The 13,219-nt window shown below is 49.7% G+C and overlaps 3 protein-coding genes across 3 annotated transcripts; 2 read left to right on the top strand and 1 right to left on the bottom strand.

The window, feature by feature from the left end:
• Positions 1 to 3,604: 3,604 nt before the first annotated feature.
• KY384_000909 (uncharacterized protein) lies at positions 3,605 to 5,551 on the bottom strand (the record flags this gene model as incomplete). Its single annotated transcript, XM_044809442.1, has 2 exons — positions 3,605 to 5,414; positions 5,481 to 5,551. The coding sequence occupies 2 exons, from the start codon at positions 5,549 to 5,551 to the stop codon at positions 3,605 to 3,607; spliced, it is 1,881 nt and encodes a 626-aa protein (XP_044673349.1).
• Positions 5,552 to 8,111: 2,560 nt separating this feature from the next.
• Positions 8,112 to 10,253, top strand: KY384_000908 (uncharacterized protein; the record flags this gene model as incomplete). Its single annotated transcript, XM_044809441.1, has 6 exons — positions 8,112 to 8,292; positions 8,341 to 8,554; positions 8,609 to 8,826; positions 9,005 to 9,337; positions 9,384 to 10,156; positions 10,206 to 10,253. The coding sequence occupies 6 exons, from the start codon at positions 8,112 to 8,114 to the stop codon at positions 10,251 to 10,253; spliced, it is 1,767 nt and encodes a 588-aa protein (XP_044673348.1).
• A 1,295-nt stretch (positions 10,254 to 11,548) lies between these two features.
• KY384_000907 (uncharacterized protein) lies at positions 11,549 to 13,127 on the top strand (the record flags this gene model as incomplete). The annotated part of the gene is made up of 3 exons (XM_044809440.1): positions 11,549 to 11,677; positions 11,736 to 12,207; positions 12,346 to 13,127. 3 exons carry the CDS (start codon positions 11,549 to 11,551, stop codon positions 13,125 to 13,127), a joined length of 1,383 nt encoding a protein of 460 aa, XP_044673347.1.
• Positions 13,128 to 13,219: the final 92 nt, after the last annotated feature.

Here is a 13,219-nt window from a genome sequence, read left to right as displayed (position 1 = left end):
TGGGTACGCCTAACGCCCAGATACATGCTGTCGCGTCTTTCAGCTCGTCGAGGAGACGGGCTGGATAGGTTGTGAAATCATCGTGGAGGTGAACGTGGGCTTTTTCGACGCCCTGGGCTTGCGCGACGGGGCGGCGGGATAAGATGGATATCTTGGTTATGGAGGTGGAGGAGATGCATTTGGCGAGGATGGCGGCGCCCGCAGTGCCAGTGCTACCGGTTAGGATGATGTGGGTCATAGTCGTGGTAAGGTGTAACTGTCATGATGAAGCGAACCTCCACGGGCGAAGCGACTGCTGTAGTAAAGCTGTCTGACAGCTTTGATCCGGTTGGTCGTTAAATGTCAGAATATAGCTGCTTCCAGGTTGTGGCTGGTGACTTGGAAGAGTGTGGCTGAGTCTTGGCATCGTGATTCAAAGGGTCGAGGGGTCGCAGGGCTCAGTCAGGGTCGATGTCAGGGTCCAGCGATCGATCATTTCGAGAAGGGGAGAGCTAGGATCTTCCGCAGAGGAGCTTCGGGTAAGGGCTGTCGATGACATAGTGACTTGAGGGTTGCGCTTTCGGGCCGTTGTAGCAACCAGGTAGATGAAGCTGATGTATGATACATATTATAGTTTTGGACCTTTCGTTGAGTAGCCTTGATTGTAAATTGCAACACAGACAGCGAAACGTGGGCAATCTGCTCTCGATTAAAGAATGCGGTTTTCTCGATCGCTTGTTGCCAATCTTTGATTCTCTCCATCCCCTTTTCGCGCGTGAATATGGGTCATCGTACTCAAAAAGCGGCATTATGCCTGAGTGGCCTTTTGGAGGAAGCTCGATGTGTTCAGTCATTAAACGATTGATTTGACAGAGATCAGAAGAATGTGCCAATAGACTGAGTAGTCCATGTCACATTTTGAGCTTTGCTGGACAGTTCGAGACTGCCAGGGCCGATACTGAGGACATATAACTCTCTCATTAAGGAAAAGTCGATCGTTGCGTTCAAGTCCAGTCAAGAATCTCGTCAAGTTTGTTGTCATTATTTTATGCCCATTTAGACATAGCTGCTCAGTCTGTCAAGGGCTGGCTCGAATGCTCTAGTACCAGAGATCTTCTCTGTCTCATGCTATCACTCAACAGCGCGCTCGTTTGCGAGTCGGTTGATAAAAGACATCTTGTTTGTTCTTTCATCGAAGACGTCCGTGCGGGATCACATCGAAGTTTTCCAATGAAGACCAAGATATGGTGAAGCTTGCAATAATATTAACGTTGTATTTCAACGTACTCCATAGTCATTGCGAAACCTATTGAGATGAAGCATTTGATAAGTCAATTGATCAGAATATTGATGCGTTGGAAAAGTGATCTTTGTGCTATCTGATTGTCTGTTGTGGCATGCCAGTGGATATAGCAAGGTTCATCTGTCGTTGCATTGGTGTTGTTGAAGAATATTCTGTTTGCTGTCTCTTTTTTTTTTTTTTTTTTTTTTTGCATAGGGGTTGCTTCGGGTCACAGGTCTCCAAATTGGCCCTCAGCAGTGCTCAAGCTACAGGGCGCTTCTTCCCGAGAATCATGTGTTAGAAGCTACGGTGCCACCGGAAGTCCAGACCCAAACCCTCCTCTCGAACCAGAGATCAAGACCCCCTCATTCTCATCGATACCGCGAGACAGCAGCGGATTGTTTTGCGACTTGTGCGTGATATTAGGCTGTTGCATTCTGTGATGGCGAACGCATCTCCTCAAACATGCGTTGCTGTTGAGCGCATATTTTCATGCTCATGGAAGTGTCCCAATGTTCTTTCGCATTTGCTTCTCGGACAAGGTGGGCTCGAGACTTTGCCTGATAGCTTCGATAAGCACAAACAGTGGCATGGACACTTCACCAATGGGTCTTCAAGCCAGATAGGAACATGCGAGAGGGGGATCCCTGTACTTGGAGGTCAACGATGGGAGCTTGACTCTCGACCAGGCTCACAGATCGCAAATTGATACGGCCGACATAAGACGATTGCCATTTCGAGCAAGAGATGATCACTGGTGTGATAGCTGCTGGCAACCAGATCTCCATCCCGTGCGCAAGGCATTACCCTCACCTGGGATATTATACGGTTGAATCATCGAAAGGGTGCCTGGAATTGCTGGACGGACTTTCGGTAACCTAAGTAAAGATTACGCAGGGCTCTAGTATGCTCTGTTCTACGAATCCCCCGTCACAAGGACGGTTCCGATGTCTTTCGCTAAGGACATCCTTTTTCTAGCTCTGTCAAGCATTCGCGCCAGCACAAGAAGCGCCCTTGTATGACTCCAAATCATCACATATTGAGCACCAACTGGTATCTGTCGGTTATGTTCACAATTCTATTGTGTGCGGTTAAATCGAAGTCATGTTAGTGGTCGGAGCGTAGATCACACCTTTCCATTTTGGCTTGAGTGTCGCCTCTCTTCCGATACCTCATCCGATATCGTTATTATGGCATCGGATATGCATCGCTGCGACAGTGTCATCATCTATAAGCCTACAAACACTTGCGAAGCAGTAGGTCGAGTCTACTACTATCGGACGTGAGTGACAATTGGGCCATACATGTCGCCAACCTTCGTTGGAGCCGGATCGTCAACTCCTAGTCTACAAAGATCGCCTCGTTTCTACATTCCTCGAATGGTCATTTCAACAAGGGCCTCTATCCTTTCACCGTTTGAAGAGCAAGGGAATGAGGATGGTCAGACAAAGTACACCGGGTAATGGTGCTATCTTTGAGGCGGGATCACTGGCTCAGTCTCGAAAGAATCCTTAGGACTCTCTATGCTTAAGGGTACTGCTCCAATGCCTCCCATCCTTTGCAGTGGCAAATGTCGCTCAGGCAAAGCATGAAACAATCACATGGGTCGCCTGGTCAGGCCTTCATGCCTAGATAAACATCAGAACATCTAGACGCAAGCAAGAAAAATGTTCACAAAGGAAAACATGGAGAGGCAGCACGCATCAGTTCTACTTCCGTGGTGTTGTGTTCTGTCGTACTTTTTCATCGGACCGAGCAAGGATGAGCATTGCACAGGATTTCAATGCGACAGATCTCACATTCAACGTAGATACCTGCAATGTCTTTCAGAGGCCATGTCAGTGAAGAGCCAGTCAATGGAAGCGTTAAAGATGTCGATATTCAATGCTTGATACCAGAGAAGCTTCATTGTGCTAGCGAACAGCACAACGAATGGCTAGCTGGGACGAGGATTTGATCCACTACGCCCAATATCAACCCTTTTTAGTTCGAAGTTGCGTCATATCTGCCAATCTGCCATCGGTTGCAGACTTTTCTTTACTCGAAACTTTGGAAATACCGTCCTTGAGGGCCCGTCTCTTCACCTCGCATGTTCGTGTAATGTTCAAATCAGCTGATAAGCCGAGACATTACTGACAAGCTGTATTCCTATCTACACCATTCGTAGAAGGAAGGCAAAATAAGGTTGTCTTGCTCTTCCAATATTTCTTCCTCATTCGACTAGTTCTCGTCACACTGGTTTTGAAGTTTTGACGGACTCTGAGACATCATTGTGGGGACAATTGTATCAGAAATCTTTATTCTGTCGACGTTCAAGTGGCTTGAGCCTCCTTCCGTGCGTCCCTATCCGTGTGTGTATCCCCCCGTCGGTAATGGACTAGCGTCAGGCCATTGCCAGTAGGATTCAAAATCTATATCCTCATCTGCAATCTGAGATGTCCCTCCAGAAGCATTATTCAAGGCGTTCTTGCCAAAGTCTATGAAACCAGTCAACGGAAATTCGCCTGCAGTTTGCTCTGGGTGTATGTTCGAATGAGAGACTACAGGCTGAGATGGGAACGCTCTTGTGGAGCTAGACGCAGCAGGTGGCATGGGTATAGGCCCGGGTAGACCCATACCGCTACCTAGCCCCATGCCGTATGATCCTACGACTGGACCAATGCCATCTGGGACTTGCATGTCGAATGGATTAGGCTGAGCTTGGTTCAAAAGGACGTGCCGAAATACTTCCAAAATTCGAACGGCACGAGATGCCTGAACATCATCTTTAGCGCAGTATCTGAGAATTTCGATGGCAATCTGCATACGTTGACGATCCAAAGTGTTTTTTGAAGGGCGAGTGAAATCGTTGACAAAAATCACCAAGGCTGCAGCGAACAGGCAGTAAGTCGGAAAGAAGTTAAGAGTAGGCAAGTAGCCTCCTTGATAAGCGTTCTGAATGACAGCAATAGTGTGTCTTGATGCAATCAAGCAAGCATCGGAGAACTTTTCCATATCCGCCTTGCGTCGAGGCTCCGTGACATGAATTTTGAGTCGATCTTGCTGGATCTGGATGCTCAAAAGATAGAGGAAGAATGGCCTGGTCAAGATAATGATCGAGTGCCAGTAGGCTAAATTGCAATGCAAGATAGCGATCGCTTGTCTGGGGGATTCTGGAGAAGCTTGGCGCCAATGAAGATCAGGGGAGAGTTTTTCAGGCCATTGTCTGCACAAGCCTGCAAGAGATTGCGTCTCAACGATTGAGACCTTTCGGCGGTAGTAGACTCTCCGAAGTATCATGCCCATTAGATGACAGCTTCGTATTGTGGCATCCATCCCAGTTGCACACAAATGGTGGGGCTGTGATGAGGGGAAATCGTGGATGGCAAATCCACTGCTCGGAATAGCATCGCCTGAACTATCTTCTTCGGCGATTGCGACCGGACGGCCAAGGGCCACTGCTAAGAAGCGATCCAGGACAAACAGCGAGCGCCAAAGCCTACGACGAGCCACTTTTTCATCTTCCGAAAAGATTGTAGCCGTCTCACTTCGATGAAGACCGAAACCATACCCAGAGCGTATAGCCATTCCTACGAAGAGATAAGCTGCATTCCTTGCACTTCTGAGCAGCATGAAAACTGAGAGCAGTGTGAGTGCTTGTATCGACCAAAGTGAGCAATCGCCAGCACAGCTCAGGGGATCCACCAGGCTCTTGGCGGTAGCATAATATATTTCTGCTTGATTAGGAGATTGTGCGCGCAGTCTTTCAACGAGCTCCCACTCCTGAGTGTTGAATCTTGGAGTGGCAAGACACAAGCCAATTGCCAGCACTAGATGAAAATGACACAACCAATGGCGTTCTATGGAGTGCGGTTCGGCGTAGCATGTGTCCAGCGCGGACAAAAACTCCTTCTCGGAATATATTTCAACCATGCCGTACGTGTTCGTGAAAAAAGAGTCAACAAGTACCAGAGCAGTGGCTTTGTCTGGTAGTAGACGAGTCACACTAATAGCTGCGTCCTGAAACTTGACTTCTGTCATCTGATGCCGGTCAGGATCCATAGAGAAATCATTCGGTCCTGCTGCAGTCTCGACAATCATTCGAAGAAGTTGCAGGAATGAAAGGGTGGCTGAGTCTCCGACGTATAGAAGTCGACCGTTACCGTCTTCTAGCCTGGCGAGAGTCAGCTGAATGTCTATTCTAACTTTGACGGAGGCACAAATACTATCGGATACTTACATTCGAGCCATCGTGTGATTGTCAGCTTCCTCATCCGACCCACTACTTTTCGACCCTAACGCTGCTGACATTTTAGATGCTGAACTAGGGTCGCTTCGTTCGGAAAAATCAGCAGCTCCCTGCATTGCCGATGTTTCTGGAACAGGCCGAAAAAGACGTATGTCAGGATCTTGCCCATGCCTAGTTCCTGAAGCCTCCAATGGGTGAGGAGCCGAAACTCGTTGTCGAGCCGTCGTAACGCCGTCTGTAGGTGCATGTCTTGATGTCGAAGCCTGTGAAGGAGACGACACCGAGGTGGTGCCTTTACTTGAGGTGGGAACATTTTCATACGTGCATTCAAAGTTACGCTTTGCACAAGTACTACATGGGATTTTCCCATCACACTAAACGAAAAGTCAGATATCTGGTGCTTGAGAAACACCTCATGCGGAGCAGCGAGCTGAAATATTCTGAGAAGAAGCACGAGCTCCTCGTATCAAAGCGCTTCAATGCCATGAGAAACGCTCAACGCGACTATAACGAAGAACAAAGGATTCAACAACATACCTTTTGCTTCCGTCGCTTACATGAATCACAAGCCTGAGCTGTCCGTTGTCTCTTGTCGGGCTCGACTTTTGGTCTGGTCATATTCCTCGATATCGGATGATGCACCGGCTGAAGTTTGTGGGTCGTCGGCTAGTGTCTAAAGGCAGACCCGGCTGTGTTCGGCGTCTACGAATATGATCAAGGTCTATATAAGTGTTGTGTGGAAGAATAGAAAACCACTGAAGTCATTTCTAATGACCAATTTGCACGGTGGATGGAAATATTCGCTGCCCAACAAGCGCTGAGCAAATGACATAGGCTTGGCATCGGGACACGATCCGAAAACATTACAAGCTCTATGGAGCTCTAGCATTGACACCGTTTCGCCACCTTCAGCCGCAAGTGCCTGATCCGATCAAACCTCCTGACAGGTGGTCTTGCTGATCCATCCATCCAACACTGCAGAGGACCTACGATGCGAGACGCACGAAGTCTGTTGATGCTTGTTCTGCTGTTAGGATACCGTCCAATCCAGCATACGCCCATTCGAAATGCGTTCTCCATGCCTCGATCTCAATTGCTCATCGCAGCGATTTATAATGGCTCTGAGAGACACGTTCTCTCGGGTGTGGTTGATCAATGTCTTCGACAAGATGATTGTCATCTCGACGGAGCACATCTTCGACAGAAAAGCTCCTTGCGAATGCAGTATTCCTATAGCGAGGTTTAATTGTGCTGTATGGACAGTGGTGTTACTTCGCGTTACCTACACTGTCATTTGTTATGTGCATTAACCGTTGAGCACGCATCTCAAGCCACCATATCACACAAATACCAATGTCTGTTATAGATCCAGCAGTCTTCCCGTCCAGGTGCCCAGTGACTAGCGGTCCTATTTCGTGCATGTGTAAAGATTGCTTAGAATGTTCCGACTTCTCTCCCCGCGCAAGGGCCCTGACGATCTGTCAATGCCAAGCCACAACCTTATCGTAGCCGCCTCCTTTGGGATGATCTTTCCCACCTTAATTCGACCTGCAGCAACTAAACAGAGGTTGGCGATTTGCTACCGAGTCAGCGGTCATCCTTTGAATGTAGAATAGCATCGGCAATGGCCTCAGGATATGGGCTTACTGGAGGTATATGCTCTCCCTATACACAATTATGCCTGGCCTGCCCATGATTTTATGCTTACATTTCTTAGGGCCATCCCGATGCTTCCCTTTCTGGCAAGAAATGCTAGCCTGCTACGTTATCAATACAAGTAACGACGATGTTTCAGGGGCTGGAAAATGCCTACCAGCACTAGAAGACTATGAGGAGTGTTTACATCACAAGAAAGAGGTATGGAGAGCCCGTGTTGCGAGACAGCAGAACTTTTCAGTGATGCAGACGACTGATCTGGAGCTATGATGTACTACAGGGAGCAAGAGTCAGGGCGATACAGCAAGCATACAGGAGAGCGGAAGCTGTTTACCCACGAGAAAATGCCCCAAAGGTTGGACAGATCCGAAATCTGGGCATATTGGGCAAGGAGGAGGATACAAAAGCTGTTTTGCAGGGATCGCGAGGGCAAAAATAGATGATGGGAGTCTTGCAAGATAGCCTGTGCCAACGGGAAGGAAGGGGGTCATCATTAGCAATACCTTTTTACGATGTCTTGAGGCACCCTCTGGCTGATGTTGTGCGACGTTCTCAAGATCCTACAGTCAAAGCAGTAAGGCAGTACGTGTCAAATTGGGCATGTAAAATGCAGAACATCGAGGTGATTCAACATATTACAGTCGAAGACTTAGGAAGAGCGTCTGGATCCCATAATATCGGGATCGAACTACATTGTACACCTCGATTGCTGTTTTGAAGTTTGCCATAAACGCGAAATACCTCAAGTACCCAAAGGAATAGATTTAGCCTAAACCCAGCATTCTGAGCCACCCCATTCATGCTCATCCACTCTTGTATATAGGTCAAAAAGAAGGTTGCTGCTGATTGGCTCTATGACTGAGTCATCTTTTTAGCGCCGCGCTAGCCCTCGAGTTGAAATTCCGGTCGGACGAACCTACCTTCAATTTTCTACAACACAATATTATTACACGCGCACTGACGACCATGGCGTGGCGCAATCAGGGTGTCACAGGCTCGAACAATATTCCTTTGGGAAACCGTCGACGTTTTGGCGGTGATGGCGGCTCAGCTCCATATGTCAAGGAGGAGGAGGACTACAATCCAAGCCAACCGTTAAATGACTATGGAGATGGAGGCCATAAACGTGGTCGAAGCCCTGAAAGAGGTTTGTTTCATCAAGATCTTTAATTTTCACTTACTGACCCTCCTCTAGGCATCAAACTCGAAGATGGCGAGAAGCGTCGCAAAAAGCGCAATCGGTGGGGAGACGCTGCCGAGAATAAAGCTGCTGGCTTGATGGGCTTGCCAACCATGATCAAAGCAAATATGACAACTGAGCAACTAGAAGCATATACCTTGCATTTGCGTATTCAAGAAATTAGTGAGAAGCTAAGAATCAACGATGTTGTTCCTGCAGATGGCGATAGGTACGTGACACTTTGCTGCGGTCTACAACAAGGCATCGACTTAACACTTCCTAGATCTCCTTCTCCACCTCCTCAGTATGATAACTTCGGTCGCCGTGTCAATACACGCGAGTATCGCTACCGCAAGCGTCTCGAAGACGAGCGTCACAAGCAGGTCGAAAAAGCGATGAAAATCATCCCGAATTATCATCCACCAGCTGATTATAGGCGCCCTACTAAGACACAGGAGAAGGTCTATGTGCCTGTTAATGACTATCCAGAGATTAACTTCAGTGAGATTACTAACCCTATCCTAACCATTTCATTGCCCTCGTCCTGCTTTTCTGTGATACGTGCGATGTTCTCTCGAGGATGTTCCGTATCATCGATAGCAGTTTTCATCATCCCTTGTCTCTCACTTTTTAGATGATTAACATACACTAACACATAGCCTTCGCGTGCTACTAACAGTTGGACTTCTCATCGGTCCTCGTGGTAATACACTAAAGAAAATGGAAACTGAATCTTTGGCAAAGATTGCTATTCGAGGCAAAGGATCTGTCAAGGAAGGCAAGGGTCGATCTGACGCGGCGCATACCAGCAACCAAGAGGAAGATCTCCATTGCTTGATTATGGCAGATACCGAGGAAAAAGTGAACAAGGCCAAGGAGCTCATTCATAAAGTCATCGAGACGGCCGCTTCGATACCTGAAGGCCAGAATGAGCTCAAACGCAATCAGCTTCGTGAACTTGCGGCATTGAACGGTACTCTCAGGGATGACGAAAACCAGGCATGCCAAAACTGTAAGTTCGTGTTAGATTTTCTTGAAGCTTGCTGACCTTATAATAGGTGGTGAAATCGGCCATCGCAAATACGACTGTCCCCAACAACGCAATTTCACCGCTAACATTATTTGTCGAGTCTGTGGCAATGCAGGCCATATGGCAAGAGATTGTCCGGATAGACAGCGTGGCGCCGATTGGCACAATGGACCCCCTCAGGGTGGAGCTCCTGGAAGAACCGCTGGGCGTATTGGTGGTGGAGATGCTGTTGACCGCGAATACGAGCAACTTATGCAAGAATTGTCAGGTGGTGCTCCAAACGGTGAGCCGCGTCAAGCCATAGAAGGAGGGCCAGGTGGTTACGAGAACGGTGGTCAAGGCTATGGTGGAGACGACCGTGGTGCGAAACCTTGGCAGCGGGCACCTACTGGTGGCTCAGCACCATGGCAACGAGGTGGCGACAATAGACGCGATGAATATAGCCAGGCAGGATCGGCCCCGCCTTGGGCTCGTGGTGGCAATGACAATTATGGAGGACAAAATCAGAACGGCGGATACGGTGGTGCTCCTGGTGGTGCTCCTGGTGGAGGAGCAGCTCCATGGCAACGACAGGAGAATGCTCCCCCACCTCCCCCATCTGGAGATCAATATGGCTATGGCAGCTACCCTGGTGGGTATGGAGGAAACTACGGAGGTCAGCAAAACATGGGCCCGCCTCCTGGGATGGGCCAAGCCAGTGGTGGCCTCGGTGCACCACCCGGTCTAGGAGCTCTGTTCCAGAACTATGGCGCTAATGGCAATGGTGCCCCTCCTCCACCTCCATCGGACGATGCCCCACCTGTAAGTACTTTCTCTCCCGTCTTGAGAACATTCCGCTGACAGCATCCAGCCTCCCAGCGATCAACCGCCGCCGCCACCACCACCACCAGGCAACTAGTGCGGCCCTTCTTACCGCGTGTTTGATCTGCGTGGTACCATCAGCTGGATGACAGTTACGGGAGAGCTCATTCATACACGGCTGTGAAGTCGAAATCGGGCTGCTAACTAAATTAGATTGATTGTATTTCGACATTGCTTGCTGACATAATAATATCTTCTTTGCAGCTTACTAAGAGACTACAGACTAGTATAGGACTTTCTTCTAGTTGGGGCCCACCGTAGTAAAGGAAGCTTCAAGCTCGCGTTCCTTTCAATTTGTTCCTTCTTGGCCAGCAGATAGCTACGCCTGAGGTAGGATGTCATCATGCACTTTGATGATGGGGGCCAAACCACTTGCAGTCAGAAATTGTCTCAGCTTGAGGCTGATGGTGGCCAGGCATTTGAGTTGTACAGGATGGGCCTCAGGCCTGACTTCTCATTGCTGGTCCATGCGGTGGAGATTACCAAATCACAGGTGCGCGTTTAGACTGCGGCTCATCGGCAAGTCTATCTACGCGCCTCCGATTCGCCCGTCAGCCTCAAGGATGTCTCCCCTTTTCCCTCTTCCCCTCCTCATTCAAGAGCTGCAGCAACGATAATCTTCACTTATTCTCCTGATCCCACATGGATGCTGACCTCCTCGGTTTCACACTGATCCAGGTTGAGGGTCATCGGCAGTGTGACCCTTCTCCCTACCCCTCCCTACCCCTCACCACCTCATCCTGGGGGGCCTATGCAAGGACTGATGACGGACCTCTGAGATGCACAAGAGCTCCCCAGATCTATGTGAATGTACACGCTGCTATGCTGAGATCAAAATGATCCCTCAAATGTCTAATATGCTAATGAATCCTTTCCAAAAGTACAAAGCGCCGTGGAGAGTGAGCTATTGTTAAGCTGATAGTCCTTCACACCAGGTGCATATCAAGCCTGGTTTCATGATAGCGCCCGGGATACGTTTCTGCCATCACACCGAGAACCCTCATAGCCTGTGGCAGGGGGTGCTCGGATTGAAAACCGCGTTCCCTCAAATGCATCGCGGGCGGTTGCAACCTCATTATATTGTTTCGAGTCGATCTTTGACTGGCCAACGGGTCGCCTGTCTGCTTTGCCTAGCATTTGATTGTCATGGGTCACCTTTCCGTATCCCTTTTGTCGGTATACACATACTAATGCAGGTCCTACCCCACCGATTCCTGAGCCTGTGGGTACAGAACGCTCTTTTTACTTTCACGTATACACTGGTCCATTCAGAATAGGTCTGAGACCTGTTCGTTGCGCTCTTTTGCATCGTGCTTGGTCACCTTATACATAATGTTCTCCTATCTCCTCTGCCTCCTCCTGATACCTTCGAGCATTGCCCAGCAGAGTGGAGGCGATGCTTCAGGTTGCAAGTACGCAGGCGTGAACATCGCCGGATTCGACTTTGGCTGTATAACTGATGTACGTCTCTTGCTCCCGTCTCCGGCCGTCTCTAATCATACTAACAATTCACTTCAAGGGCACTTGCACGCTAGGATCTGTTTCTCCTCCCCTGGGCGGAGGCAGCGGCCAGGGCGATGGGGCCGCACAAATGCAACACTTCGTCACCCAAGACAAATTCAATGTCTTCCGTCTCCCCGTGGGATGGCAGTATCTTGTCGATTCCCCTGGAGGCACCCTGAACCAAAATTTTGCCACTTACGACAAGCTGGTGCAAGCATGCATAGCAGCCAAAGCCAACTGCATCATCGATATCCACAACTACGCTCGCTGGAACGGCGCTATCATCGGCCAAGGAGGACCCTCCAACGAGGACTTTGCCGGCCTTTGGGGCCAGATAGCCAAGAAGTACGCTGCAAGCAGCGCCGTATGGTACGGTCTCGTCAATGAACCGCACGAAGTCCCCGACATGGGCGCTTGGGCAAAGACGTGTCAAGATGCCGTCAATGCGATCAGACAGAGTGGAGGAACGGGCAAAATTTTGCTACCAGGTATGTTTCACCCCCCCCTGCCCCCGCTCTCCCCTTATCACTCACTGTCCCTAAACTCCTCTCATCATGCTCCCGAACTACCGTACATCCATCTCACCACGATCCCAACTACCGAGCTAACCTCACACTCACTCACAGGAAACGTCTACACTGCAGCCGGCGCCTTCGTCTCCTCCGGCTCCGCGGCCGCCCTCGCCACCGTCACCGACCCCTCCGGCGGCACCGAAAACCTCATCTTCGACTTCCACAACTACTTCGACAGCGACAACAGCGGCACGCACGCAGACTGCACTACCAACAAGATCACCGACGGCTTCACCCCGCCCCTCGACTTCTTACGCCAGAATAAACGACAAGCTCTCGTCTCGGAGCTCGGTGGCGGAGGGAGCAGTGCTAGCTGTCTGACTATGATTTGTGAGGCCCTCGATTTTCTGAATACGAATAGTGATGTTTATCTCGGCTGGGTGGCGTGGGCGGCGGGGAGCTTTCCGAATGATTATGTGCTGCAGGTTGAGCAGGGAGGGCAGGATACGCAGTTGATGAGTCAGTGCTTCGCGGGGAAATTTGGTGGTGGGCCTGCTGGTGGAGGGGGAGGGATAACTGCGGTCGGTGGTGGAGCTGTTGGGGGTTCAACGAATGGGACTGAGAGTCCGGGGGCTGGGGCGGGAGGCGCTGGTGGTGGAACCACTCAGCCGTTGAGTTTTCTGCAGACTGGTTCTAGCTCGGGCTCTGGTAATGTCACTGATACAGGAGCTGGTGGTGGTACAGGCACGGGCACCGGAGCCGGCGCTGCCACTTCAGGAGGTGCACAGAGTAAATGCAACGGCAAACGCAGGAGGAAGCGGCATGTTGCTGCTGGGCAGAATATCAAGAGAGGAGGCAAGGCAAGAATTCATTTGCAGGAGGGCAAGCTGGTGTAGTGAAGATCGCTGGCGATCAGCTCGTTTTAAGTCGGGGGCAAGAATTGGAGAATATTCTTCTATTTCTAGGTGGTGATATTTAATGATATTTT

Source organism: Bacidia gigantensis (assembly GCF_019456465.1).
Source record: "Bacidia gigantensis strain McMullin 20006 chromosome Unknown contig_125, whole genome shotgun sequence".
Taxonomy (NCBI): Eukaryota; Fungi; Ascomycota; class Lecanoromycetes; order Lecanorales; family Ramalinaceae; genus Bacidia; species Bacidia gigantensis.
This window is presented reverse-complemented; position numbering and strand designations above follow the sequence as displayed.